Raw genomic sequence first — 26,860 nt, 5'->3', positions numbered from 1 at the left:
AACCCCAGCCTGGGCAGGGCGGCTGAGCCAGCTGCTGTCCCCAGGAGGTGCTGGGTATGGGGTCGAGACCTCGCAGGGCTTTCCTCTAAGCTGCTCGAGGGTCCCTGAGGAGCTCATGGCTCATCCCCGCTCTCCTCTCCCTCTAGCTCAAGCCCTGGCTGCTGCCAGCGCCGTCAAGTTCCATGGGGCCACGTTTTAGCGCGCCGACACGTGCCCCGAGTCGACACCGAACCTCTCCTCGGCCATCGTTTTTGGTTCTCCTGGACCCCTCCCTCCATCCCACCAACGGCGAGACCCCCCCCCCCGGGATGGATGAGCGGGGAGATGTGACACAGATGGCACCGGCTGCTCTGCCCCGTCCTGGAGGAGATGTGCGGGTGCTGGGAGTTGGTCCGCTGGAGCGTGGTCCCCAAGGACAGGGGGGTTCTGAGCTGCCCGCTGGCACAGGGATGGATCGGTGGTGCCAGGCTGGCCGGAACAGCCATACAGGGGGACATTTGCAGCAGTGGTCCTGGCACAGCCAGCCCTCGCCCTGCTGGGGCAGCCCTGGAGGAGCGCAGCACCCTCCGTCTCTCCGTGCTGCTGTGTTGGCATCCCAAAAGTCTGCAGCGGGGCTCCTCCACCTGGAGCTCAGCCATCCCACCACGGGTGGTGCTGTCACCGCGTGCTGGAGGCTCCATCTCTGCTCTTTGGGTGCTCGCTCCCCTCCCTGTGCCCTGAAACTGCTTTTAGCATCCGTCTCGCTGGAGGGAGTCACCAGCAGAGCCTGGTGGCCCCATCGCGCCTCGTGCCCGGGGCTTGGCAGAAGGAAGGAGGAGCTGTGCGGGGTCGGATGGAGAGGGGACAGGGGGGACACGGGGAGCAGTGTCCTGGGTGCCGGGGTGGTGCGAGGGCTGCCTGGTGCGGTGCTGGCACGGAGCAGCAGGTCTGGGAAGGGACAGGGACGTTGGAAAGGAGCAGAGGAGCGGCACGAAGCCAGGGCTCGCTGGGCCGAGCAGGGATCTGTGCAGGTGGCTGGGGACGGTGCTGAGAAAGGGACCGGGTCTGGGCCATGAGCACCTCGGGTGGCAGCAGCGGGGTCTGTCCTCAGCGTGCTCCTACACACAGCGATTCTTCGTCTGTGGTCACCCCCCAGCACCCATGGGTGCCCAAGGCTTGGGGGAAGCGTGGGGAGCAACTTGGGGCTGCAAAGAGCTGGGACCCCCCGGGCATCCCCTCTGTGCAAGCCGGGCTGCTGGAGGAGGGGGCTCCTTGCCCCACAGCCCCGGGCTGGGTTAATGAGCACCGGGGGGGTGACAGATTTGGGGGGCAGGACTGGGAGGACCCCGGCTGTGCTCGCATCCTCCGGTGCCAGCATGGGCCGGGGCCCTCTGAAAACCTGACAGCGCATCTCACCCCGAGACCTTGCCATTGCACTCCAACCCCTGCGGCTTGTTCATTTTTTTTTTTTCTGTAGCGGGTTTTACCCTTTTCTTTGGCTTTTCAGAGGGAGGACAAAAAGCTGGTCCTGCCGGGAAACAACATCAGGCTGCGTAGGGCTGGGAGGGGTGAGGCGCGTGGGGCGAGGAGCCAGATGCTGACCATCCCCGAGCTTTTTCCCCGCTGGCCGGATCCTGACGCCCTGGCCAGCCCCCTGCCCTGTACCCGTGTGCTGCCACCAAGCCCCCCCCCCCCCCGCGTCCCCATGGCTCCCCCGATCGTAGCAATACTCCTAGGATCCCAGGAACCCCGAGTCCCGCTCCGCTCCCGAGCCTCCTGCTGCCCTCTTAGCTCATAAAGCTGGCCCTTTATTTTGCTATTACATGCCTTAATATATGTTTTATGGAAATTCTACATTTATAATATATATATATATTTGGTTTTCTTTTCTGGGAGGTACTGTTTTGTGCTAATCTCTCTCTCTGCAGGGTTGTTGGCACCAGCCCTGCCAATGCATTACAAAAGCAGATTCTTTGCCAATTTATCAGAAAAAAAAAAAAAAAGAAAAAAAGAAAGAAAAAAAAACTATTTAAAATATATATATTTTCTGCTTTTATTAAAAGCAAATTTATTTAAAATAAAATATAAAGAGACTGTAAGTTTGAAGAGATGACGCCTTTATTTCCCCTTCCCTGGGTGCAGCGGCGTGCCGGCCGGGGCAGGCTCCCCAGCTGGTGTAAATCGGGGTGCTGGGGGGGGTTGCAGACCCCTTTACACCGGCTGTGTGCACCTGCCCGGGGGGGGCACGCAGGCCAGTCGCTGGCAAATTGCCCCCGTCGGTGGCTGGAGGAGGTGGGCGTGCGGCCGTGCCCCTGCCCCTGGTGCGCGGGGTCCGAGCCTGCCGCGAGCGCAGCCCCATGCACCGGCATCCCACGGCTGCAGCGTTGTGGAACCGGGTTGTCGTTTTGTTTTTTAGGGAAAAAAAAAAAAATACATTTTAATTCTTAATTTTATTTTGGTTATTATTTTTCATAACACTTCATATAGCAGTGTCTTGTACCCGGGAGGGATTTTGCAGGGGTAGGAAATCTTTTTCGGCCGGGGGGGGGGGGGGAAAGGGGATAGCTGTTTTCTGGATTTTTTTTGCTAGTGTTAGAGAAATAAAAGTATCTACGAAACAACACGATGCCGGTGTCTTTTGTACAGAGATAGCCTCAGGTGAGAATTTTAATACCGGACTGAACAGGGGGCGGACATCTGTAGGGTCTCACCGTGCAGGAAGGACCTTGCCCGTAGCTCAGGGGCTGGTGGTCCATCCTCCTCCCTCTCCCTATTTTACGGGGTTTATTTCCCCTTTAGGATTTATTTTAGAGGCAGCTATTCAACGGAGGGGAAAAAAAGAGTGTTGTACCTGGCAAATGTGTATAATCCCAAGGAATAAAAGCGGCCGGTTTGGAAAGGGAGCCGCTGCTGGCGTCCCCGCCGGTGGAGCTGCGGGGCCGTTAATGATTTGCAGGATGACGTGGGGACCGAAGGCCTTTCCAAGGGTCACTGCCGGGGAGTGCGTGGAAGGGCGGCCGCCCTCGCCGGCCTCACCCGGCCCCCCCGGCAGCAAGATGGTGACTCTGAGCGACTTCCAGCGTAAGCGGGCAGCCGGTGGCCGCGGGGATGCTCGGCGGGGCGTGGGATGCGCCGCGGGGACGTGCCGGGGCTGGAGGCTGCTGGTTGGGGACATCGGGGCAGGGAGAGGGGACGGTGGTGTGAAGCCCATCGTGGTGTGGGGGGCACGGGGGGAGCCTGGATGGGATGTGGGTGCTGTACCCCAATGGGTGCTGGCGGTGCGGGGGGCTCTGCAGGGGGAGCAGCGCGGTGGGGCCGGCTCTGCCCTCGCTCTCTGCCCCTGCTTTGCATGAGGAGAGGCGAGCAGGGAGGTGCCGGCTCCTCGCTGCCTGCCCGAGCATCTCCAGCCTCTCCCAGCACCCGCAGCCTTTGTGCAGCTCTTCAGGCAAATGAAAGAGATGAGCTTCCCATTTATTTTTTCCTTGTGGTTTAGTCTGTATTCGGCAGCCCGCAGGGGGTTTAGGGAACCCAGCCGCCTGCCCAAGGCTTTGGCAGGTGGAAAACCTTTGGAGAGAAACTGAAAGGACATTTCTGGGAGGGAAGGGGATGGGGAGGTCCCAAGAAAAGCAACCACAGCCCGAGGGGGAGCTTTGTGCCCAAGTCCTTGTCTCAGCCTGTCCTCCACAGGGATCGGCCTGGGACTGGTCGGCTTCGGCGTCTTCTTCATCCTCTTTGGGATGCTCTTGTACTTCGACTCGGTGCTCCTGGCCTTTGGGAACGTGAGTACGCACTGCTGGGGAGGCCCGGAGCCAAAGGACCATCTGAGCGGGGCTCATCTCACCCATCCCGCTTTCTTCCTCCCAGATCCTCTTCCTCTCCGGCTTGGTCTTCATCATCGGCTTCAGGCGGACCTTCACCTTCTTCTTCCAGAGGCAAAAGCTGAAGGGCACCAGCTTCTTCCTTGGGGGGGTCCTCATCGTCCTCATGCGGTGGCCGCTGCTGGGCATGCTGCTGGAGGCTTACGGCTTCGTCAGCCTCTTCAGGTCTGTCCTGCGGCACCCGGCTGCCACGGCACGGGGTGGGGGCAGCACCAAACCCACGCCACCAGCATCTGCCACGGGGTGAAGCAGCCCCGCAGCTTGCTGGCCGTGGCACCGTCGTGGGCACAGCGCAGCCCCCCAAGCCCCAGGCAGCCCCCGCTGCCCTCCTAACGGAGCCTTTTCTTTTGGTGCAGGAGTTTTTTCCCGGTGGCTTTTGGGTTTTTGGGCTCGCTGGGAAATATCCCCGTCCTGAGCAAGGTGAGCAGGGCGCTGGGCAGAGGTTTCACCCGCGGATGTGGTGCCTGGGGTCCGCGCTCCATGGGTGATGTAAATCGCTGGCACTGCTGAGTTAAAGCATCGTGGACGCACAGGGGAAAGTCACCACGGCCTCCCCGCAGCTCCTGGAGGATGCCCTGAAATATTTTACCACTAATCCAGTTCTGTCCCTCTTGCAGCTCTTGCAGAAGCTGGGAGAAAGCAGCTCCATGGTGTGACCGCAGGATGGGTCCAGCCGGAGACGGGGCAGCGCGGGTGAGCCCTGGGTCCCGCGGGACCGGGAGCTGCTGCCCCAGGGCTCGGAGCTGGCCCTGCTGCAGGGACGGTGCCTCGCAGGCTGCGCCAGGCAGGCTTGGTAGCTATTATTATTATTATTGTCTTCCCCTGACGAGAGTTGATTTAATTAAAAAATGTGTCTGAGACCAAACCCAGGCTGTGCGCCTTTCCTGGGGCTCGGAGCCTGCTCCGGCTCTGGCTCCTCTTAGTGCCACCCAGAAGCACGACGGCCTCGGTGGGAGGTGGCACCAGGACCTTCCCATGGCCACAGCTGGGGATGGCACGGGGACCTTGCCGTGGCCACGGCTCGTGGTGGCACAGGGAGCTCGCAGGGGCTGTGGCTGCCTTCCCACGCACCCAGCGGGGCCGTGGGCTGCGGCGAGCGGAGCCCAGGGAGCAGCGGGAGAGGGCAGGGGAGGTTAGGAAAACACCCATTAAACCCCATTAACATTTCATGACCCCATCGGAGGAGAGTAAATTACCCCCTTTCAAATCCAGTGACCATGAAAAAGCAAATGACATCCGAGGTTATTAATTAATTGAGAGACGCTGGGGTGGGAGGGGGGCTGAAGCACTTGTAGGGAAGCATGCAGACACGGAGCTGCTATCTCGGAGCGCTATCAGCTCGTGTTTGCATTTCCCACAGCCCCATTTCCCATGGGATGCACCCGGGCTGGGCACACTGGTGGCAGGTTGGGGGGGCCGCTGGTGGAGCTGGGACGGGGGCAGCCGGGACGGCTATGAGCAGGGGACAGGACGGGCTGTTCGGGATGGCTGCTGGGGGCAGTGAGGTGAGTTTGAAGGAATCATTTTCCCCGGGATGCGGAGAATCCTCCCTCCAGGAGCAGCACTGCCAGCTCGATAACCCGGCGGGGCTGAGATCCGAGGCACCAGCTCCGTGGATGCGAGCCAGGCTCCTGCGAGCACTCGGGGAGCCGGGTGCAAGTCATGAGTTTAATTAAACCGGGGCAATCACATCAAAGCGGGTCCCTGTGCAGATCCCCTTCTTAAATTGCAGGAGTTAATTAACGAGGTTGCGCTGAACCTGTTCCCTCCTGATGGAAGCGCAGCCCAGGCGGTGGCTGTGCCCGGCGGCGCTCCGCAGGCACTGCAGCGGGGCGAGGGCTGCGGTGGCTTTGCAGCAGGTGAAAGCGGAGCTGGGAACAGCTCTGGGAGCGCAGCTGATGTGGGGCATCTCGTCTGGGCACCCAAAGCCCAGCCCCAGCACCCAGCTGAGCCCTGGGTTGCAGGGGACGAGCTCTCCGGTGGGGATAAAGCAGGGCAGCCCGGGGGGGGGGGGAGCTCTGTCTGGGGGAAGCTCTGTCTGGGGGAAGCTGCCCCTTGCTGCTGGTTTGCAGGGGGCACCTTCAGTCTGAGTGCAGGATGTTAGCTCTTTTCCCATCCTGAAAACCTCTGCTGCAGCTTCCTGGGGTGAGTTTGGCTGTGGGTAGGAGGAAGGCAGGGGTGGGACAGGCATCAGGGTCACGTTGGGTGATAAAGGAGCAGGGCTTGGAGCACACCAGGAGCTGGGGTGAGCTCAGACATCCCACGCTTGGATACCACACAGGTGGCTGGGGGCTGCAGCCTCCTTGGTGCGTATCTGCCATGCCTGTCTTTGCTCCATCCCAGCTGAAAGCCTTCACTGGGGCTGCAGAACATCTCACAGCCAGGCTTCATCCGCTGGGAGCCACCAAGACAGAGGCACGGTGCTGGGACCTCACATGTGCCATAACAAAGCTCTATATTTAACCCCCCCCCCAGTCCCTGGGGCAGCCGTGAGCTGCCTGGGGGGCAGAGCAGGCGCTGCCCTCCTGGGCCTGCGTCAGAGCCTCCTCGCAGGGCGATGTTTTCCCTCTGCCTCAGCCAACTGCTGCCTCCGTGGGCCCTGCTGGAGCGGGTTTGGTTTTAGGAAAACACTTTGGGTGAAGCCCTGGCTCTGCTGACGTCAGTGGCTGAATTCCCCCGGTGCTGGTGCAATTCGTTTTCCTTTCCATCCTTCCCCAAAGTTGCTTTTCTGCTTGAGGTTTTCCGTCCTTTGGAGCAAGGATCCTCATGTGTTTTTGTTTTCTTTCCCCACAGCAACAAACTCAGGCTAGAGATGTGAGTAAAATGCGTGGGAAGCACAGAAACGCACCTGCCTTTTGTATTGTTTTAAAGATCCCTCAAGAAAAACAAAGCTATTTCGCCAAATTTCCTAATGACGTTGCTTAGAGAGGGATGGTTACAAGCACCGGGTTCAAACTTGATTCTGAAGAAGTGCCCTCGTTCAGATCAGCCCGGCATTAGAGAGGAGCATGATTTCCTCCCAGGAAAGTGTTGTTGCCCTTTGGAAAGCATTTTCCTTGAATCTGCTCTTAGCTCAATCACTTGGCTCCTTGAAAGCAGGCAGGAAATAACTTGAAGAGCATTCCCCTGTTATTTCTGGACGAGCTGCTCCTTGCAGGAGGTGGACCTGTGCGAAACCCTCTGAAGGAACCTGCAGCAGGCTCCCAGCAGCAGCACACAAATCAGCCGGGGGAAATTGCAGCCTCGCCTGCTGGCCTCTTATCTCGGCCCGGTGCAAATTCACCTTAAGAGGTGCTTTGGTGAGCAGAACTCTGCTTCGGGGCTGTGTGGGAAGGGCTCAGCACCCTCCCCGTGGGTCTGGTCCCCCGGAGGGCAGGGGATAAAATCCGGGAGGTCTCGAGGCAGCTGATGGCCCTGCGGCTGTCCTGTTTGTTAGCAGTGCTGCCTCCCCCTGCCCTGCTCCCTATAACCCCCCCCCACAGACGCTCCCTTTGCTGGTTATTCAGAGCCCCGTGGGCAGCTCTTTCCACCCCTGCTCCCGTGCACCAGCTGCTCGTCCTGCTGTTGCTGGAGGTGGCTGGAAAATGCCTGGAGGGGGTTTTCCTTGCACGGAGGAAGGAGCCGTGTACCAAGGGGGCATCCCCTGGCACTGCCAGCCTGTTTGCTTGCCTGCCAGCCCAGCCCTGGGGCTGGCACTGCCTGCTGCAAGGCACCAGCCCTCGGTTCTTCTGCAGCTCCCCTGCCACGGGCTTCGGTAAGTTGGTTTTCCCTGTTTAAGCCTTGGTTTTCCTCCCTGGGGACCAGCACCAGGCAGTGCCTGGCCCCATACCCACATCCCATTGCCTTTCCCAGCTGCTTTGTGCTCTGGTGGCCCCAGGGGGATGAGTCCGTCCATCCCTCCTGCGGGAAAGCCGAGCCCGGAGCCATACCCTGTTGGTTCAGCATCCTCAGGGTCCTGTGGACGTGCTCTCCCTTGGTCAAAGCAGAGCTGGAAATGCCGTAGCCCCACGGCCCCATGCCCTGGGATCACCTTCCCCAGGCTGACGCCGTTCCTTTTGATGTCACGCTGCAACCCCAATCCCTCCTTTGGGGACCTGGGCTCTGCGAGGCAAATGAGCCCATGGGATGCCCGGGAAGGGGATTTATGCCTGGTGGCTCCTCGCCAGGGGCCAGGCTGCTGCCTCCTGACCCCTCTACCCTCTGCAGCCCATGCCGGGGGCACGAGGCCACCCCCAGTGACGCAGCGCCGTGGCCCTGCGTGGGAAAAGACGTCAGGGATGGGGGGCAGCACGGCCGGCGGGGGCTGAACCTCGGTGCCCGCTGGGTTCAGCCTTCCCCAGCTCCAAATGCTGCGGCCAAAATCCCAGAGGGATTATTTTCTTTTGGCGGGGGGAGGAGGCTGGAGCCCTGGTTTTGGAAATGAGGTGTCTGTAGGTTGTGGGGTGTCCCCCTCACCCCCCCCCCCCCCCCCCAGCACCCGTTTCCCCTGGGCAAGGATGCCAGCAGTGCCCTGGATGAATCCTGGCTGCAGCAGGAGTGTGCCGGCACGTTTACGTAGCTGGGGTTTCAAGGCAGGGCCATGTGCAGCCGCAGGTTTCTTCCGAGAACATTTTTATTGCCGCTGCAGTAATTTCCCACCGAGGTTCCCTGGGGTCAAGTGCTGGGCTCAGAGCTGCAGGGGCCTGATCCAGCACACAGCACCCCATGCACCAGAGCCACAGCCCGGGCCGGGTGCTGAGCAGGGAGCCACGGCCCTGCCTGGGCCATCCGCGTTCCTTGTGCGAAGGAGATGCTGCTGCTGGTTTGGGGCAGCTCAGTTTTCCATCTGTGCCACCTGTGCATCCTCTTGGTGCACATCCCTTCCAAAATGTAAGGGCTGGGGACCCCAAATGGGGCCCCCCAGCAGTGCTGAGCTCCTCCGCACCCTGCTCATAGGGGGCAGAGAGCCGGCAGCTCCTCCTGACCGGCTGCAGGTGCTCGTGCCTTGATTAACTCCAGGGAATTCAGCCCCTCTCTGCCCCCAGGTCCTCTTCCCTCGCTGGTGTCATGAAGCTGGGGGGGCTTCTCCCCCTTTGGGCTCAGAGCAGCCCCCATAAGGGTGGCAGGGGCTGGTGGGCTGGCACACAGTGTCTGTATGGGCGAGGGGATGCGGTTGCTGCTCCTACCCCTGGCCCTTCGGGAAAACCCCGCTCCTCTGCTCTCCTCTGCCCTGCTCAGCTCGGGGCAGGTCCCCGTCACCAATACCTATCCTGAGGGACACCCACAGGCGCTTGGCCCGTGCCTTGCAGGTGCTGTGCCAGCGATGCCCTGGTGCTGGCACCGAGCAGGGCTGCGGAGAGCGTGGGTTAGGAGCTCGTGGCTACCCACAGCTGCCTTTGCCAGCCTGTGGGACCCACCACGGGCACCCCCCATCCACCTGCACCGTGCTGCCTGCAGCATCCCCAGCCCTCCCTCGGCCAGCGGGGAGGAGAATCCCACGGGGAGGCAGAAACCCAGGCTATAAAAGCACCCTCCCCTCTGGGACGCAAGGAAGCAGAGCAGGAGGCTGCCCTGCGAGAGCGCGATGCTGGCCGGCCACAGCAGGAGGGTGCTGCAGTACCTGCTGTTCCTGGCCCTGACCTGGGGTTCCAGCCTCTTCCACTCGCCAGCCCAGGCTTTGCAGAGGTACCAGCCATGCATGAGGACCGTGATGTGCTGGGTCTTGCCGTCTCGCCTCGTTTCTCAGCGCTCAGGATGGTGCCGAGGACCCGAGAGCTCTCCTCCTGCGGCACCCGGTGCAGCTCTGCTCCCCCGGACCCGCTGGGAAACACCTCGCCTCCTCTTTTTCTCTTTTGCACTGGCACAGCTCGCCTTCCCCGCTTCTCTTCCCCTCTCCCTCTGAGCACCGCGTGCCTTAGCAGCAGCTCTGCCTCCCAAATAACCCACGAGGCCAAGGTGATGCCTTTGGCTCACAGAACCTCCAAGCCTCAGCACAGCGTGTGGCCACCCTGTGCCACCAAAGCCCGGTGCCGGGGGGGTTCCTCCTGCAGCAGCCACCCCCGGGGTCCTCCCTCCTTGTCCCTGCACCCCGAGTGCCACATCCCTGGGGGGGGGAGAGGGACCAAGGGGGGGGGGCCCCGGGGGCGGCCCCCCCGCGCCGGGGGGCCGCCCCCCCCCCCACCCCCCCCCTTGGACCCCCCGGCCCGGGGGCGGGGGGGGGGGGGGACGACGACTCCAATGGGTGCCCCCCAGGCCCCCCAGCCCTCTCCTGTGCCCGCAGGATCGCGCTGCGGAGGATGCCGTCCATCCGGCAGACGCTGCAGGAGATGGGCGTGAAGGTGGCTGACGTCTTCCCCGAGCTGCGGCAGGGCAGGCGCAGCGGGGCGGCCGGCCCCCGAAACGGAACGGCTCCCACCCTGCTCACCAACTACCTGGACGTGAGGCCCTCCCTAAATGGGGCATATTGCCCCCCCACCCCATATCCCTCTCTCCTCCTTTCCCACCAGCTCCAGCACCGAAATCTGGAGCGCTAGCTGTGCACCCCAAGTCACAGCCCCCATGTTCTGCTTCTTCCAGACCCAGTATTTTGGCGAGATCAGCATCGGGACCCCCGCGCAGACCTTCAAGGTGGTCTTCGACACGGGCTCGGCCAACCTGTGGGTGCCGTCCTGCAAGTGCTCCCCCCTCTACAGCGCCTGCGGTGAGTGCCGGGGTGGGGGCACGGCCGGACCCTGGGGCTGACCCCCCTCCAGCCCCAGCTGCTCCCCGTGGATGTGGGCAAATCCCTTCACCTCGAGGGGTGCTCACAGCCCTTTGCCCAGCGGGGTCTGTTCACCGCTGTGGGGTCTCCTGGTGCTTTGGCAGGCTGCGTTCATCCTCCCCCATAGGCTGGGGGAGCAGGGACCGCCAGCCGGTCCTGCTGTCTCCTCCCTTTGATGCCCTTGTGCCCCTCCCCAGTTTCCCACAGCCGCTACGACTCCTCCAAGTCGCGGACGTACATCGCCAACGGCACCGGCTTCGCCATCCGCTACGGGACGGGGAGCGTCAAAGGCTTCCTCAGCCAGGACGTGGTCATGGTGAGTGCACGCCCTGAATTTCGGAGCACCTGGATCTGCCAGCGAGCTCTGCTCCCCCATAGGAGCCCGGCCAGGTACCCAAGAACCGGGGGGCTCTGTTGGTTTTTGGCCCCGCAGCTCCCCGCAAAGACACTCGTGCCCTTCCCCAGGTGTCGGACATCCCCATCATCCAGGTGTTTGCCGAGGCCACGGCGCTGCCCGCCTTCCCCTTCATCTTTGCCAGGTTTGACGGGGTCCTGGGCATGGGATACCCCAGCCAGGCCATCGACGGCATCACCCCTGTCTTCGACCGCATCCTCTCCCAGCAGATCCTCAAGGAGGACGTGTTCTCCGTCTACTACAGCCGGTGGGTGTCGCAGGGCTGGGGGAGCGCCTGGTTTTGCAAAGTGTGGGTGTTGCAATCCTGTCGGTGCTGGGGGCACGTCTTAGGGCTGGGGAGAAGGCGCGGCTGGGGCTGTGGGACCTGGGCTGGGGTGGAGGGCACGGGGAGGGTGCCCAAAGGGGCTGGGGTGGAACGAGGTGGCCCAGGAGGCAGAGCCAGGTGGGTGCTCAAACAGCTGCCCAGCAGGGAGTGCCGGGAACGGCTGCTCCCCACTCGTGTGTCACCATCAGGCTGCAAAGGTTCTGCTCGTGGGGCTGGAACCATCAAAGCAGGGAGTGGATTCAGGGCTTTACCTAAAGGCAAAAAAAATAAAAATAAAAAGGAAGAAGAAAAACCTGCCTCAGCAAGCCTTCCTGCTTGATTTCTTGCCCCAAGCTGTTGTGCCCCAGCATCTCTCCTCCCAGCAGCACTAAATCCCAGAGGAGCAGAGGAAGGGCCCTTTCCTGGCAGACCAGGAACGCTGCCCCCTCCCCGCACTGCCCATCGATCACAGCCACAGCAGCCTGACCACGTGCAACAACATCCAGCCCCACAAACGCGTGCTTAAAGCACAAATTGTGGCTCTTTACCTCAACTAGAGGTGGATTAGTCGATACCAAACAAGCCCTAAGGATGCTAGCTGTGCTCGCGGCCTCACCCGGGTGCTGCTTGGGTGCCTGCAGCCCCCCGGGACACCGCCACCCACAGAGCACAGCCTGACAGAGCCCCTCTGTCTTTGCAGAGCTTCGAAGTAAGAAGACAAGCAGGAGCTCTCGAGGCAGCACCCGCTAACAGGCACCGCGCACCCCGGGGCAGCTGACCCCAAAGCTGCAGCACCGGGCACCGCCTGCGCACCTGCACCCGGCCGCTCGGGGACCCGCGCGCTGCAGCCCTCGGTCCTCCTGTCTTGCACCCTCTGGACTAACCCGGGATTTCTCCCACTCTGCTCACCGTGATGGCAGCCCCGCATGCTGCTGCCCCCTGCCCCTGGGCTTTCAGGGACCCCAAGTGAGGGGGGGGGGGAGTCACCCCGCTGTGTTTTGCACCCTAGGAACGCTCCCCTGAAACCCGGCGGGGAAATAATCCTTGGAGGCAGCGACCCAGCCTACTACACCGGCGATTTCCACTACCTGAGCGTCAGCAAGAGCGGCTACTGGCAGATCAGCATGAAGGGGTGAGGACAGGGAGCACCTCGACATGGCCCCGGGGCAAACCCTACAAACCGCCATGGGCTTGCGAGGGTTGGCCTGGGAGAAGCACGCTGGGGGTGGCGGGGAGATTGTTCCCCCCTGGGAGGGAGGCAGCAGCGGGGTGGGCTCCTCTGGCACGGAGCCGCAGGGCGCTGAGCATCACGGCGCTGGGGAATGCGGAGGGGGAGGCACCACCGTGGGCTGATTCAGCTCTGAAGCTGCGGTGGAGGAATTTAACCCCCTTCAGCCTGCAGCGGCAGTGCGAGGCGCTGAAACAAGTCTGCTTTGTTTGATTTTCAAAAATAATTTTAAAAAGTAAAATGAAAAAGGCACGTGCTGAAGCTTAGCTTGCGCGTTTGAGAAGCTTGAAGGTGCCCCCGGAGGGTTGATGTGCTGGAGGCACTGGGAGCAGCACAAAGCTCTGCTCGGGTGGTGTTTCTGGCCATGGAAGCCCTCGGGGCTGAGCAGTGGTGACCACGGGAGGCTCAGGGTGGCCCCTCTGCCTCCTGCTGCAGGGTGTCTGTAGGGGCTGAAGTGTTATTCTGCAAGGAAGGCTGCTCGGTGGCCATCGACACCGGAGCATCCTACATCACCGGCCCGGCCGGCCCCGTGTCCGTGCTGATGAAAGCCATCGGGGCAGCAGAAATGGCTGAAGGAGAGGTGAGCGAAGCCCTGCTCCGTGCCCCTGTCCCACACCCCAGCCCAGCCCGGGGCTCAGCACCGTCTCATTCTCCCGCAGTACGTGGTTGACTGCGACCGAGTCCCCCAGCTGCCCAACATCTCCTTCCACCTGGGCGGCAAGGCGTACGCGCTCGGCGGCTCAGCCTACGTCCTGCGGGTAAGCTGCATCGCTCCGTGCGGGTGGGAGGGGATGGGACCGCCACGGGGAGAGTGACACAGCTCGTGTGTGGTTCTCCTGGAGCATCCTGGGCTGCGCTGCACCCTCCTGGCTCCCCCAAGGCAGCTGCAGCGAGCCCCAGAGGGATGCTTCCCATTTTTCCCCAAACCCTCCTGTTCAGCAGCGTCCAGACCAACCTGTCGCTGCTTCCTGGGGGGTGGTTGGGGGAGATTGGGGGTGAAAGCAAAGAGCGGAGACAGGCAAGGATATCCCATCGTGGAGGAAGGGAATTGAAGGCCAAGAGCAGGGTGTGGGGCCGGGGATGGCATGCTGAGCTAGAAATCCCCCTCCTGGCATCCCTGTCACGGGCTCTGCTCCTCCCTGCAGCAATCCCAGTACGGGGAGGACGTCTGCGTGGTGGCTTTCTCGGGGCTGGACATCCCCCCGCCTGCTGGCCCCCTCTGGATCCTGGGCGCCAGCTTCATCGGGCACTACTACACCAAATTCGACCGGCGCAACAACCGCATCGGCTTCGCCACGGCCCGCTGAGCGCCGGGGCCCCGGGGAGGGGGTTTTGGGGAGCCAGCTGGGAGGCAGGAGCAGCACCCGGGAGAAGAAAATGGGAATGCAAACGGGAACGGCGTTTCCTTAAAGCACAGCCACCTCCTCTCTGTACTGAAGCAACTGCACAGCCTCGTGTTCTCCCACTCCAAAACCCCCGCGCTGCTTCCCGAGAGCCTCAGCTGCTGGGGGGGACGGGAGCCTGGAGAGCATCCTCCGCCGAGCATCCTCCGTCGGGGGTCCCAGGGGAAGCCGGGGTCTGGGGCTGCACCTCCAGAGACTTTTGGGGTGATGCGCAACAGGACAGCGTGTGGCAGATCTCTGCTGGCTGGAGCAGAGGCGCTTGCAGATGCTGTAAAGCGATGGTTTGTTATCGTCATGGTGGTTCTTTGAAGGGGAAAAAAAATATTCAGGCTGGTTTTAATGGCGGTTGTTTCGGCTGGCGTTATCCCTACCCCTCTTCGTGTTTTAATATTAAACAGTCTCAGAGCAACAGGAAGCTGAGTGGATGCTTATTCCTGCAGAAGGGAGAAATCAGACAAAAGTCTTCTAAGGGAACTGGGAAACAAGTGCTCCTCTTCTGGGATTCAGCACAGCAGGCGCTGCTTTTCTCTCCTTACCCATTTCACAAGAGCGAGACCCCCCTGTACCTGCCCGCAGGCAACCCGGGGTCTGCACAAACACCAAGCAAGCCTCTCCTGCAGCTACCCGTGCCTTGTCCTGCCTTCCTCTAAAGGCTGGTGGCACCCTGGGGACAGTGGGACGGGGCTGTCCCTCTGTCTGCTGCGCTCTGGGGAGGGGAAGGCGCCTGCGGCTCCGATTCAGGGCGGCTGGCTCTGCCCCACCAGGAAGGCGGCTCCGGCTGCCCCAGTGCCTGATTTGTTTCCACCGCCGCCTTGGCTCGAGCTGCCAGCCCCAGGCTGGTCTCTGCCCCTGCTGCCCGCGGAGCCGCTCAGCGGGGATGCTGGAGCTGCGAGCCCCGGGCTGGCAGCCCCGGCAGGAGGTGCAGGCAGCGCTCCCACGGCGGGCTGACATTTCTCGTTGAGCTGCGGAGCTGCGGTGGCTCCCGACACGGCACAGCAGCTGCGAATCCGAGCGTTCCCCAAGGCCAAGCGGTTTGCAAGGCGCTCTCGTCTCCCATTCGACCCGCTCAGGTGCTGTGAGTGCCGCGGCTCTGGAGCACAGCCTGGAGCAAGCCACCATCTGAGCGCAGCCGACTGCAGAAGCTTCTCATCCTCGTTTCTGCCACCAGCGATGACTGCTGAGGATTTCCCAGCGCTGCCCAAAGCACAGGCTGACACGAGCTGACTCTCGGGCTGTCTGGGAGGGCGACGCTCCTTGCAGCACAAGCAGGGCTGCTGCTGCGCCGTGCTGCCAGCCAGCAGCCAGCAACGTGCCAACCCTCCCTCCCTGCCAGCACAGCCCCTCGTCCCCTTCCCTGCTCCGCAGAAGGGAACGAGGCTCTCCTCGCAGCGGGGAGGATGTGGCTGAGCGGATGTTTTTCCCCACTGGCAGGGTCGAGGTCTGTGTGGCCGTGAAGCCTCGCTGGGGTATTTAAACCTCTTCGCGTTGGGATGCACATCCCTGGGTCTGCAGGGAGGGGAAGTTCAAGGCGCCCGAGGATTTACTTGCTTCTTTCCACCACCTTCTGCAGCAGATCCGTCGCCTCTACGGGGCACAAGGAGAGCAGTGCTGATGGTCCCCTGGGGCTGGGGGTGGAGGGAAGGGGCCCTGGCCATCCGCTTTCATCCAGAGCTTCCTGAGCTCGCTGCCATGCATTCGGCTGCTCTCCAGCAGAGGAAACCCCAGGGCTGGGAAGGAGCAGCCACGTGGGTATGAGCACAGGAGGGGGGACAGAGCCCCCCCAAGGACCTTCAGCAAGTGGGGGCTGCACAGGCCAGCTCTGGAGCCTCAGCCTGGCCTTTTAGGCTCATGGAGATGCTGGCAAGCTTCTCCACAGGGAAATCTTGCAAATAGCTAAGCCTCCTCTGCCCTACTCTGTACTGCAAAGGGTCTGGTCTGGAGAGGATTTGAGTGTCTCTGAACTTGAAAAAGCACCAGGTGATTTAACCCCCCCGTGATGGCTTCTGCATACAGCCCTCAGCTGGAAAATGGTGGGGCTGGCCTCCGACGGGAGGTTTTTTGGGGTCTCGTTCTGCTCCTGTTGTTCCGAGCAATGGGAGGGAAAGGTGCCCGGGCTGCTGTGGTGCTGATGGAGGGCCCCTTAAGCCAGCCTATTAACACCTCTAATAGCCTGTGCCAGGGCGATTTCCTGGTGCCTGCTGTGCAGAGCAGGCTGCGAGGCACTGCTAACCCGCAACTGCCCCGTATTAACACTTGTGATCTTTATGGGCAAGCAATTAGGCCACGCTCAGCCCAGCAAAGCAGCCGGAGCAATTACGACCATCCTATTAAAACTGACAGAGCTCACTCTATATATAGCAACGCAGGGAACAGGCTGGTTTATTTTTTTCCCCTTCCTTAAATGATTTTCCCCAAGTCTCCACGGTCCATTTAGCTGGTTTCAGCCGCAGCCAGCTGTAAACTTTGGAGGGGGCATTCTCTGCTCCGAGCCACAGGCAGCTGTAATTTCCTCTGATAATGAAGCTGGGCAGGAGAGGTGTCAGCAGGCCATGGGGAGCGGGGCCGACGGCTGGGGAATGCTCCCTCTTAACTATCGAAGCTCTCCTCAGCACCCCTATAAATCCCCATTGCTGTGGGGTGGGAGCATCGTGAGTGAGATGGAGCTAACTCTAAGGAGCGATAGGACCAGAGGGAACAGCCTCGAGTTGTGCCAGGGGAGGTTCAGGTTGGGAATGAGGAGACATTTCTGCTCAGAAAGAGCAGTCAGGCACTGGAAGGGGTTGCCCGGGGAGGTGGTGGAGTCACTGTCCCTGGGGGTGTTCGAGGAGAGGCTGGATGTGGTGCTTGGGGACAGGGTTTGGTGGTGACATTGGTGGCAGGGGATGGCCAGACCAGGTGATCTTGGAGGACTTCTCCAACCTTACCAATTCTGTGTTTGTGTGATTCTATGTTTTATGGTAGCAGGTCTGGAGAGGGCAGTGCAGGGAGGGCTCCTGGAGACCACAAAATCACAGAACATCCTGAGTCAGAAGGGACCCCCAAGGACCACAGCATCCATCTCCTATCTCCCCCCAGGGCTACCCCAAACATCAAACCACACCACGCCACCAGCACCCCTTGAAGCACAACCCCCCCCCCCCCCCCAAAACCCCAACCTCACCCCTCTCCCCCATACCCATGCGCTCACCTCCATCCCCACGTTTTTCTAGCCCCGATCCCAAACCCCAGCTGTGGGGCGCACCCCTCCACCCCCGGAGCATCCCCAGCTGCGGGGCGCACCCCTCCACCCCCGGAGCATCCCCAGGACGCGGGGCTGGGATGCGGCGGGGGCGCAGCGCGGGGATGCTCCGGCGGCGGCGGCGGCCGGGCTGGGGGAGCTCCCCGGGGCGTTCCCCGGTGCTGAGCCGGGTGCGGGGCTCGGTGTGGGCTCCGCTGAGCTCACAATGCGGGCGGGAGCTGCCGAGGAAGGCGGGCGGAGGGAGGCGGGCCGGTGACTCATGGCTTCCCAGCGGCGAGCGGCTCCTCCCCGCGGCCGCCGGCCCCGCCGCAGCCCCCGGCACATGGGCCGAGGGTCGGGGTGCTCGGAGCTGGGGATGGCCGGAGCTGCCGGCCGCTGCCCGGATTGCTCGGAAGCCGACCGGGGTCGGGGAAGGGGCCGCGGGGTCCCTCCGTGCGTTCCCCACCTGGGGATCGCGGTGGATGAGGGCGATGTGCTGCCCGGGGCGCTGCGGCTGGTGCGGGAGCTGAGACCCGGCTGGGAGCCGGAGAGGGTGAAGACCAAGGTATGGCCCCCGCCGGGGCGGGGGGGGATCGCCCTGGGGGGGGGACGCAGGGCGTGCGCAAAGGGGGCGCCGAGGTCCCGCTATGGGGGGCTACGGGACCTGCCGAGGGGGCTGCGGGGCCTGCCGGGGGGGGACACATCCTGGCCCCCTCCATGCTCTCCAAAGAAAGGGGCTGAGCAGGTGTGCACAGGTCTCCGGCACTGAGACCCCCCCCCAGCAGGCTTTGGGGACCCCCCCTGGGGAGTGACGGAGTGGGGACTGCGGATGGGAGCGGGACCCTGGGGGCTGCTATGGGGGGTGGAGGCTGGGGGTCGTGCTGGCAGCCCCCCCCCTCCCCCTGGCATCGCCCTGCTTGGGGGAGCAGCGGTTCCTAGGAGCCGGGCTGGCGTGGGTTATCAGCGGTATTGCACCGCTGCTCGCTCCCCTCGCACGGCTGAGCAGGAGTTCGGCCGGGAGCTGGCATCGTCCCGAGCTGGCGCAGCGGGTCCTGGGGCTGGGGGCTGCGTGCCTCTGCAGCCCCGTCCCCCTCTGTGAGTGCCAGGTCTTGGGGTGGAGAAGCGGGGGCTGCGTCTTCACTGGGGGGCACAAAGCGGGGCTGCAGCAGTGCACTGAAAATCACGGACGTGTGCACGCGTGTCCTCCGAAGGCGCACACTTCCCGTGTGCCTGGAGTGTCATTAAAAATGTATTAATAGCCAAGTGTAATTAAATACAAGAAGCTGCAGGAAAATACACGCGAAAGGGCAGATGGTAACAGACAGGAAGCTTGGAGTTGGAGTTCCTCACACCACATAGTTGTCAGGGCAGGAAATGTCCCGGGCGCTGCACGGCACCTAGCGCGGCACAGCCCTGCCCGCCGCGGTGACGGCTGGGGGGGACCTGAGGTGCAGAAGGACCTGGCTTTCTGGTGGCCAGGTTCTCTCCAGGCATAGGAGGGGAATCCGTGCTCAACAGCAGCTCGTGCGTGCGTGTGTTTTTAATTTAAAATAATAATAATAAAAAAAAAACTTGGGAGATGTGGGGGGAACCTCCAGTTGTGTTTCCCTTCTCTGCTCTTGCAAGAGCAGTTCGGGAGGGGATTGGAGTGGGACACTGGTCCTCAGCTGGTTCCTATTAGCGTTCCTGTTAGCTTTCCTCCACGCACTGGAGCGGTGCCCAGTTCACACCACCTCGGTGCACGGTGTCAGTGCACAGCTGCTTGCAGGGACTGTACCAGGCTGTGCCTGTGCCATGGAAAAAATCCCCCGGTGCTTGGGGCAGGGTGCGGGAGACGGGGAGGATGGGTCTGGGCACTCGGCCTCCCCCACCTGCCCTCCAGCTGCCAGGGTCTCCAGCCTCATGCTGCAGGTTGTGCCCGGGGAGCCGGCTCCTCATCCTTTGAGCTCTGCTCCTGGGCAGAAGGATCTCCGGACCGAAGCGGCGCAGGCGTTGATGACTCCCAGCGGTGCTACCAGGTGCATGCACACCTCTGTCACCTGCCCAGCAATAAGACACAGGGATGAGGAGCTGAACAAACCACCATGAGGACTTCGGCATAGCACAGGGCTGTGCTCTGCCTCCCAGGACTTTTTTTTTTAACTTCGGCTGCTGTGATACGCACGGCGCTCGCGGAGCGGCAGCAGGAGTGCCGGTGTGGGCACAGGGAGGCAGCAAACGTGGCAGCTTCGGGATCCCTGGGCTCACAGCAGGCACAGGGCTGCAGGAGGGGACCGGGGTCTGCCTGTGTCCCCTCGCAGGGGTGCAGCACCACGGCACAGAGCTGCATCCCTTCGGTATCTCTGCACCAGGTCTTGCTTTTCTTTTCATTGCTGCCAAGCTCCTGGTGCAGTCACACTTGCCTCCCCTGCCTCCCCTCAACCCAAATCACACGACAACAGCAGGAAAGGTTTGGGGCTGGTAGCAGGGCCATGGCCCCAACACCAATTAGCTGTACTTCGGATCATCAAGGAATATCCCAAGGAGTCACTCTTGTTCGTTGGGAGCTGGAGGGGGTGCTGCCCCCAACCTGGGCCAGCCCCTGCATGCGTGCAGGTTGCTGCCGAGCCACGTGAGAGTCTCCAAAATTAACGGCCTGGAATTCAAGGCGGGGGGTGGGGGGGGGCGGATAAGGCTCAGTAATCCCCCTAAACCCTCTGCTAAGGGCTGATCACGCCGTCAGGCAGCACGACGAGGCAGTGCGTGGAGCCAGCGTGTGAGGCAGCGCCGAGCATCTCCAGGTGGAGCCGCTCACCTGCGGCTGCTGCGCGTGCCGCTCGCGGCGGCATCGGTGCAACGCTGCCGTGCCTTGTGCGTGGCGGGACGCCTTGTGCTTGCTGAATTTCTGCCCTCTGGAGCCCGGCAGGATGAGGAGAGCAGAAGCCGAGCATGGCACCGTGGTGGATACAGGGATTTATGTGGCCTGGGCAAAGCAGCTCGGCTGCCTGGGCAGCATCAGCCCAACTCAGGTGCAGGCGAGGCAGCAGCAGCAGCGTTGGTGCGATGCCGACGGGCTGGCACAGCCCGCCCTGTGCAATGTGCTCGCCCCAGGGCCGCCGCCGCCAGCTGTGCAGCGAGGGGCGTTAGCGCCGGCCGAGCCCGCGTGTGTAATTCCAGCGCTTTGAGTTTCCCTCGGCAGGCTGCATGGGGAAGCCCTATATATAGGCACCCTATATAGGAGCGCGAGTTGCTGAGTGAGCCGTCTAAAATTAGCCGTCCCACCCCCGAGCACCGCTGCTCCCTACCACGCGCCCTCCCGCTCCGCCGGCATCGCACCGGCTCCGTCTCGCCCGGCTGCAGGGGGATGGAGGGAGATCGTAGGGGGACTTTGGGGTCCCCTTGAACACAGGGAGGGGACTTTTGGGTCCCCTGGAATGCTCAGGGGACTTTTGGGTCCCCTCTCTGGCTGAGCATCCCGCCCACGTGGGGGTCACCCGTGGGGCCGAGGAGCCCCAAACCCCTCGGCGTGCTTTAGGGGATGGAAAGCGGGGCAGGGAGGGGACCCCGGCGCGGGAGGCAGCGGGGCCCACATGTGCACGGGCAGGCGGCCAAGCCGGGAGAACAAAACTCCCTTTCCATCTGCGAGGAGCCATCAGGGCAGTGACAAGAGACGTCCCCAGCAGAGACATCCCTGCCTATCAGCGACTCCCGCCCGGGCCGGCCCCGCGGGGAGGGTCAGGAGGAGGAGATGGGGTGGTGGTGTTTGCTCAGCCTTGTTTGCCGTGGCTTTTTTTTCTCTCTCTCTTTTTTTTTTTTTTTTCTTTTTCTTGCCAAAAGGTTTGCGCTGATTTTTTTGGGACCGATTCCCAGGGTTGCTGGGATGCCAAGCGTGCTTGCAGCACATCAAGCTGCCCTTGAGCAACCAGGTGGAAAAGAGCGGCGGGTTTCCACCCCAAGCACCTGCGCTTTGGGGTTGCTGAAGCCCCGCGCAGAGCCCCAGCTCAGGTGTGAGCCTCGAGGCCTTGTAAATTCATTCCACCTCCCACGGGAGCTTTCCTCGGGCACTGCTGTGTCCGGCTCTCATTTGCCCATTGCCTCTGGTTGCCATTGCCACGTTGCTTTCTCCCTGGGGTCTGCCCACGGGTGGCTGTGCCGGGAGGAAGGGGGGGGTTCCCCTGTGCCCACCCGCATGGCAGGGACGTGTGGGCATCGCCTCTGCCGCCCCTCTCCCCCTGCAGCTCTTCACCGACGGCATCACCAACAAGCTCGTGGCCTGCTACACGGACGAGGACATGGTGGACGCCGTGCTGGTCCGCATCTACGGCAGGAAAACGGAGCTCTTCGTGGACCGGGAGACGGAGCTGAGGAACTTCCAGGTGCTGCGCGCCCACGGCTGCGCCCCCGACCTCTACTGCGCCTTCCAGAACGGGCTCTGCTACGAGTTCCTGCCCGGCATCGCCCTGGGGCCCGACCACGTGCGGGACCCCCACATATTCAGGTGCAGGGGTCCCCCACGGCATGTGCGGATGGGGTGGGGGCAGCGGGATGAAGCGGGCCCTGCTTCGTGTTTCCAGCTCTGCCCCTCGCTGCTTTTGCTCCAAGGTGGTGCCCGGGGGCTCTGCTCCCGTCCTTTCCGTGCCCAAAGCGGGGTGGTGCAGGGGGGTAACTGGGCTGAGTTCCCCAGTGAGGGGCACCACTGAGTCAGCACTGGGTTTTTCACTGTTTTTTTTTTTTTTTTTTAAGCTTTTGGGGAATAAAGAGACTGCCCGAGAATTGTGGTTTATATCTGAGCTTCCCCTGGAAAGGCCAACGCCGTCTTTCACCCAGACGGGGTCCTGAAATCCTTCAGAGGCTCACAGCTGAAATGGAGAGGGGCCCAAGCAGTGCTCTGCGTGCTTTTGAGAATCTCTTTAAAGACATCTCCAGCCCCTTCCCAGGTTCTCACCCATGTCTCCGTGGCTCCTTCCAGGCTGGTGGCCCAGGAGATGGCCCGGGTGCACGCCATCCACGCCAACGGGAGCCTCCCCAAGCCCATCCTCTGGCAGAAGCTGCACAAATACCTCGCCCTCGTGAAGATGGACCTCAGCCCAAAGGTACCCAACCCCAGGTAAAGGCAGAGGGATCCCAAAGAGCCAGGCTCTGGCTTGGGCACCCGCTGCCCACCCACCTCTAGGTCCTCCTACGGGACCGGGGGAAGAGCCCCGGTCCCCAGGTAAAGCCTCTGCTGAAGTCCAGGGTTCACGAGCGGGTTTTTGGGGTGGTCCTGGCCACGTGGCCACGCTTGGGCCATGATTCCTCGGTGAGCAACCTTGTGGACAAGCCCCTCGGAGCAGGGGATGCTCGTGGGATGGATCAGCTGCCTGGTGCAGGGAGGACTTTTGCTGCGCTAGGGCAGGGACAGCTCTGGGTCGCTTCTGCTCAGCACCCAGGCAGGATCCGGCCTGAGCCAGCAGCTCCCACCTGCTGTAACCTTCCTCCTCCTCCTCCTCCCTGCAAACCTAGCCTGCGTTTTAAGCCACGGCTAGAACAAGGGGAAGCTCAGGCCCTTCTTACAGGGGGACCTGAGCAGCGGGTGCTGGAGGGGTCACCAGCGTCCCAGTGTAGACGCAAGCAGCCAGCCCCCATTTCAAACCAGTTCACCCCAGTGCTGGCACGGCAATGCCTTGCTGGGTTCACGTCAGGTGAGTGAGGGCGCCACGGCCGAGCCAGGGCATCCATGGAGGGATGCGGGCAGCCCCAAGAGGCGGCGGAGGTGAACAAACTCCGAGGCAGGCAAATAATTAACTGGGTCCTGGGCAGCTGGGTGGGACGCAGGGCTGCTCTCGGTGCCTGCCATGCTGCGGGCAGACTTTACCCAAGTCTGCACCTTAAATGCAGCCAAGTGGGTAATTATTAACCGGCTCTCTTCTTGGAACTGCAACTGCAGAGGGTACGGAACGGCTTACGTGGCCCGGGGAATGCGAAAAGTTCCCGTGGCCTTTGGGTTAGTTGGATGCGAGCGGCGCTGCGAGGCTCCGTGGCTGATTTGGTGAAGCTTGGGGGTGGGCGAGGACCAAAGCGAGGAGAGGGGAAGGGCTGAGGCTGAGCCAGGTGCCCCGGGCACCACCGGGGATGCGCCACGTGCTGGGCTTCCCGACCAAACCCAGCCTCGTGAGCCCCGCTTCGTGCCACTGATGAATTCATTTATAACACGCACGGGGGGAAGTGGGGGGCAACCCTTCCCCTCCGCCCCCAGGGGAGGCGAGCAGAAGTGACTCCAACCCCTTCCCCTTCCCCAGCCTCCACCAGGACGTGCCCAGCCTGGAAACTCTTGAACACGAGCTGGCCTGGATGAAGGAGACGCTCTCCCAGTTGGGTTCCCCGGTGGTGCTGTGCCACAACGACCTGCTCTGCAAGAACATCATCTACAACAGGACGCAGGGTTGGTGGCGGCGGCGTGGCGTGCCCAGCCTGGAGGGGGGCTCAGCCCCGTGTCCCCCCCTTCAACGGGCACCCGTTGGCTCCGTCCCCGGCCCCTCGCAGCCCCTCGCTTTGCCTTCACAGAGCAAGTTCGTTTCATCGACTACGAGTACACCGGCTACAACTACCAGGCCTTCGACATCGGGAACCACTTCAACGAGTTTGCGGGTGAGCCGGGTGGTGGCAGCTCCCCAGGGGCTCCCCATCCTCGGGGAGCGGAGGAGGCTGTCGCATCCCTTGCCCTCGCGTGGGAAATGGGCAGGGATCCATCCCGAGAGCTTTACTTTTGCCAAGGGAATTTAAAAAAGGGGCTGCCCGGGGTGAGAGCGATGCACGAGGGGGGGGTCTCTGCTTGCCGTGGCCCCCCGTTTGCTGCTGCCCGCAAGAACCCAGCTCTGATAACCATGGTGGAGCTGAGCAGGTGCCTCGAATCAGAACTGATCCCCAGCACGTGCGAGCCTGGAGCTGGGATGGCTTCACGCCCCCGTCCCACTTAGGGGGGGGGGCTTGGTCACCCTGCCGTGCCCTGGATAACCCCCCCCCCGGGATATGGCTAACCCCAGGTCCCCTCGCAGGCGTGAAGGAGGTGGATTACCGCCTCTACCCCAGCAAGGAGACCCAGCTGCAGTGGCTGCGCTCCTACCTGCAGGCCTACAAGCGGCTCACCCAGGGCGAGCAGGGGGGCGCGGGGCCGGCCGTGTCCGACAAGGAGCTGGAGGAGCTCTACGTGCAAGTGAACAAGTTTTCCTTGGTGAGTGCCGGAGGTGGGAAGGAGCTGGGCTCGGGGATGGGTTTTGGGCAGGCACCAGCCAAAGGGTGCAGCTGGGGTGAGGGCAGGGGGCTGCCTGGCTGCACAGGGAGGTGCTGAGCCCCAGGGCAAGGTCAGAGACGGCGCTGGCCTCCAGCCAGCATCAGCGTGTGCCAAAGGGCAGCGTCTGACAGCAGCAGCCTTGGGCATCGCACCAGAGAGGCTGCGTGACCCCAGGGTGCAGCCAAGCATGAGGAAATCCTCTTTTGGGCAAACAGAGCCAATCCTCTGGAAATTTTGGGTGAAATCTCAGCTGTTTTTCTGGCTGGAGCCGGCGTGGTGATTTCCAGCCAGCGGGGCTGATGTGAGGGGGTTTGGTTCTCTCCTCCCCGTGCCAGAGCAACCCGGGCTGCAGCAGCTGGAGGTCCCCAGCAGTGCTGCAGGCTGCTGCAGGGATGGGCACACTTGAATTGTGAGAGGGATGGTGGCATCCTGAACCCTTTACTTTTACCAAGAGCATTTACAAAGCTGATTTTCAGAAAGGCCGAAGCCAAAGCTTCCTAGGTGTGGCAGCACCTGGCTGAATTGCACCCTCCTGCGTGCTGAAACACCCGAGCTCTGCCCCCATCCCTTCCAGCAGAGCCCTTTGCTGCACCAGGGATGTCCCAGTGGTGCCAAATCCCCATTGCCCACTTTAGTGGGGTCAGGAGGGGCACCCAGCTACAAACGCTGGACACCCCTGAGCACGTACCCTGAGCGGGTGCCCCGAGCACACTGTGCGGCTGCTCAGCATCCTTCCTGCTGGCATTCCTCACCCGGGCTGCCATCCGCCTCCGGAGCATATAAAATTACATGCCTGGGCCAGCCCCAGCTGGCTGCCACCCCGTGTCCTGGTGTCACAGCCGTGGGGCTGCTGGGACCCAGCCGGGAGAGGCGAGAGCACCTCGTCCTGCGGGCAGGGATGCTTCGTGCCCGTTTCTGAGCCTTGTTTTGTTGCAGGCATCCCATTTCCTCTGGGCATGCTGGGGCCTGATCCAGGATAAATACTCTACCATAGACTTTAACTTCTTAAGGTGAGTCCACGCGGGGCTGGAGGGGACCAACGTCCCCAAAGGTCCCTCCCTGCTGGACGGATCCTGCCCCCGGGGAAGTCAGCACCGAGGTGGGGGCGAGCATCTCACGGCCGTCCCTCTTTCGGCAGATATGCAAAGCTAAGATTTAAACAGTACTTCAAGATGAAGCCTGTGGTCACAGCCCTGCAGCTCTCCAAATAGCATCTCTGGCCCGTGAGACCCTGAGGTATTTTATCCTTGCTGCGTCCACAGCCCCGGCACCCCCCTCGCCCCTTCCCCGCCCCAGCCGGGGGTGAGGGCAGGTCCTCATGGTGGTGAGGGGGGAGAGGAGCTCTGCCCCAGCCACCGATTAAAGGACACCCTGGACATACCCAAGACTGGACCACGAGACGCTCGACAGGACCACGGCCTCGGGGAGGCCCCTGCCTGCGCAAGGAAACCTCGCCACCCACCGCCCGAGCGCCGAGCCCCGGCTCAGCCCCGCTGCCCAGCGGCTCCCTGCCTCGCTGGCACTGCTGCTGCTGGGCCTGGCAGTGGGTTTGCTCCCTCCGTGCTGTCCCCAAGGGAGGGAACGGGTCCCCCCCCCCCCCCCGGCTGCTCAGCAGCCCCGAACGCTGCCAGGTTGCTTCAGCTGCCCAAGGCGCACGCTGTGCCCGTCAGCTTCGTGGCTCGCTGCCTCCTTGCCCTGCCCGCTCGGTGTCCCTCGGGCTCTCAGCCCCCCCCAAACCATCTTTTAGGTCAGTGTTGATCCCAGATTTGGGGCTGTCTCTGAGCAGGGGGCCCTTTTCCATGCCGGCTCCAGGCTGGGGACCGATGCTGCAAGGCAGCGAGGGGCAGCGATGGCTCAGGGTGCCCGCGCCCCCTGCGCTGCCCTCAGCCCACCGCCGCTTTTCCCTGGGGGCCGCGGTCTCCTGGGCCGCCAGCACCTCCCCGGCTCCACCTGCAGCATCCCACAGCGGGGCAGGGGGGGCTCCCAGTTCCCCCAGCACCTGGGGAGTGGGGGGGGGCAGTGCTGCCCCATCCTTGTGCTCCCCTCTGCGCCCTTGGTGCAGCGCCGTGTCCCCGCATGGGACACCCTGGTGATGGAGCCACCCTGCCCCAAAAAGGGGGCACAGCTTTGTCCCTGGGTGGCACTCGGCTGCTGCCCCCCTCCCCAGGCTGTCTGAGGCTGAGCCCACCCCGCTGAGCGCTGCCCAGGTCGTGCATCAGCAGCAGCAGCCGGGGGGGGGGGGGGGGAGCTTGGGACCCCCCCGCAGGTAGGAGAAGGAGCTGAGGAACAGCACAGAGAAAATGTAGGGAAGCAAAGCCCCGGGGCTGTGCTGGAAGAGGGGCAGGGGACGCGGGGGGTGAAGCCCCCAGCCCAGCTCTCCCAGCCCCTGCTCAGCTCCAAAAAGTCAGCTTTATTGTGCCAAGGGGTGGGGGTGGGGGGGGGGGGGGG

General features: G+C 62.6%; 4 protein-coding genes across 5 annotated transcripts in view; all 4 read left to right on the top strand.

The window, feature by feature from the left end:
- The window catches only part of PLEKHA6 (pleckstrin homology domain containing A6), a 40,304-nt gene extending 38,286 nt beyond the window's left edge, over positions 1 to 2,018 (top strand). Inside the window, 1 exon segment of the mRNA XM_035346939.1 lies at positions 147 to 2,018. The gene's annotated coding sequence lies outside the window, so the exon portion shown is untranslated.
- Positions 2,019 to 2,905: 887 nt separating this feature from the next.
- On the top strand, positions 2,906 to 4,629 carry GOLT1A (golgi transport 1A). Its single transcript, XM_035347054.1, has 6 exons — positions 2,906 to 3,060; positions 3,667 to 3,758; positions 3,844 to 4,022; positions 4,214 to 4,277; positions 4,475 to 4,533; positions 4,574 to 4,629. The coding sequence occupies exons 1-5, from the start codon at positions 2,925 to 2,927 to the stop codon at positions 4,511 to 4,513; spliced, it is 510 nt and encodes a 169-aa protein (XP_035202945.1). The 5' UTR covers positions 2,906 to 2,924; the 3' UTR covers positions 4,514 to 4,533; positions 4,574 to 4,629.
- A 1,270-nt stretch (positions 4,630 to 5,899) lies between these two features.
- REN (renin) lies at positions 5,900 to 14,361 on the top strand. 2 transcript variants are annotated; one of them, XM_035347027.1, is made up of 10 exons: positions 5,900 to 6,002; positions 10,117 to 10,273; positions 10,413 to 10,536; positions 10,794 to 10,912; positions 11,062 to 11,258; positions 12,016 to 12,024; positions 12,325 to 12,447; positions 12,979 to 13,123; positions 13,203 to 13,301; positions 13,689 to 14,361. In XM_035347027.1, the coding sequence occupies exons 2-10, from the start codon at positions 10,133 to 10,135 to the stop codon at positions 13,848 to 13,850; spliced, it is 1,119 nt and encodes a 372-aa protein (XP_035202918.1). In that variant the 5' UTR covers positions 5,900 to 6,002; positions 10,117 to 10,132; the 3' UTR covers positions 13,851 to 14,361. The 2 variants fall into 2 exon arrangements, with proteins under 2 accessions (XP_035202918.1, XP_035202917.1); XM_035347026.1 differs by lacking the exon at positions 5,900 to 6,002 and adding an exon at positions 9,356 to 9,521.
- A 3,035-nt stretch (positions 14,362 to 17,396) lies between these two features.
- On the top strand, positions 17,397 to 26,148 carry ETNK2 (ethanolamine kinase 2). Its single transcript, XM_035347028.1, has 8 exons — positions 17,397 to 17,728; positions 21,381 to 21,640; positions 22,112 to 22,249; positions 23,421 to 23,563; positions 23,686 to 23,769; positions 24,177 to 24,352; positions 25,349 to 25,422; positions 25,551 to 26,148. Exons 1-8 carry the CDS (start codon positions 17,444 to 17,446, stop codon positions 25,621 to 25,623), a joined length of 1,233 nt encoding a protein of 410 aa, XP_035202919.1. The 5' UTR covers positions 17,397 to 17,443; the 3' UTR covers positions 25,624 to 26,148.
- The last annotated feature ends 712 nt before the right edge of the window (positions 26,149 to 26,860 follow it).

Source organism: Oxyura jamaicensis, chromosome 26 (assembly GCF_011077185.1).
Source record: "Oxyura jamaicensis isolate SHBP4307 breed ruddy duck chromosome 26, BPBGC_Ojam_1.0, whole genome shotgun sequence".
Lineage (NCBI taxonomy): Eukaryota > Metazoa > Chordata > Aves > Anseriformes > Anatidae > Oxyura > Oxyura jamaicensis.
The sequence above is the reverse complement of the archived record's forward strand: the minus strand, read 5'-3'. Positions and strand labels throughout refer to the sequence as shown.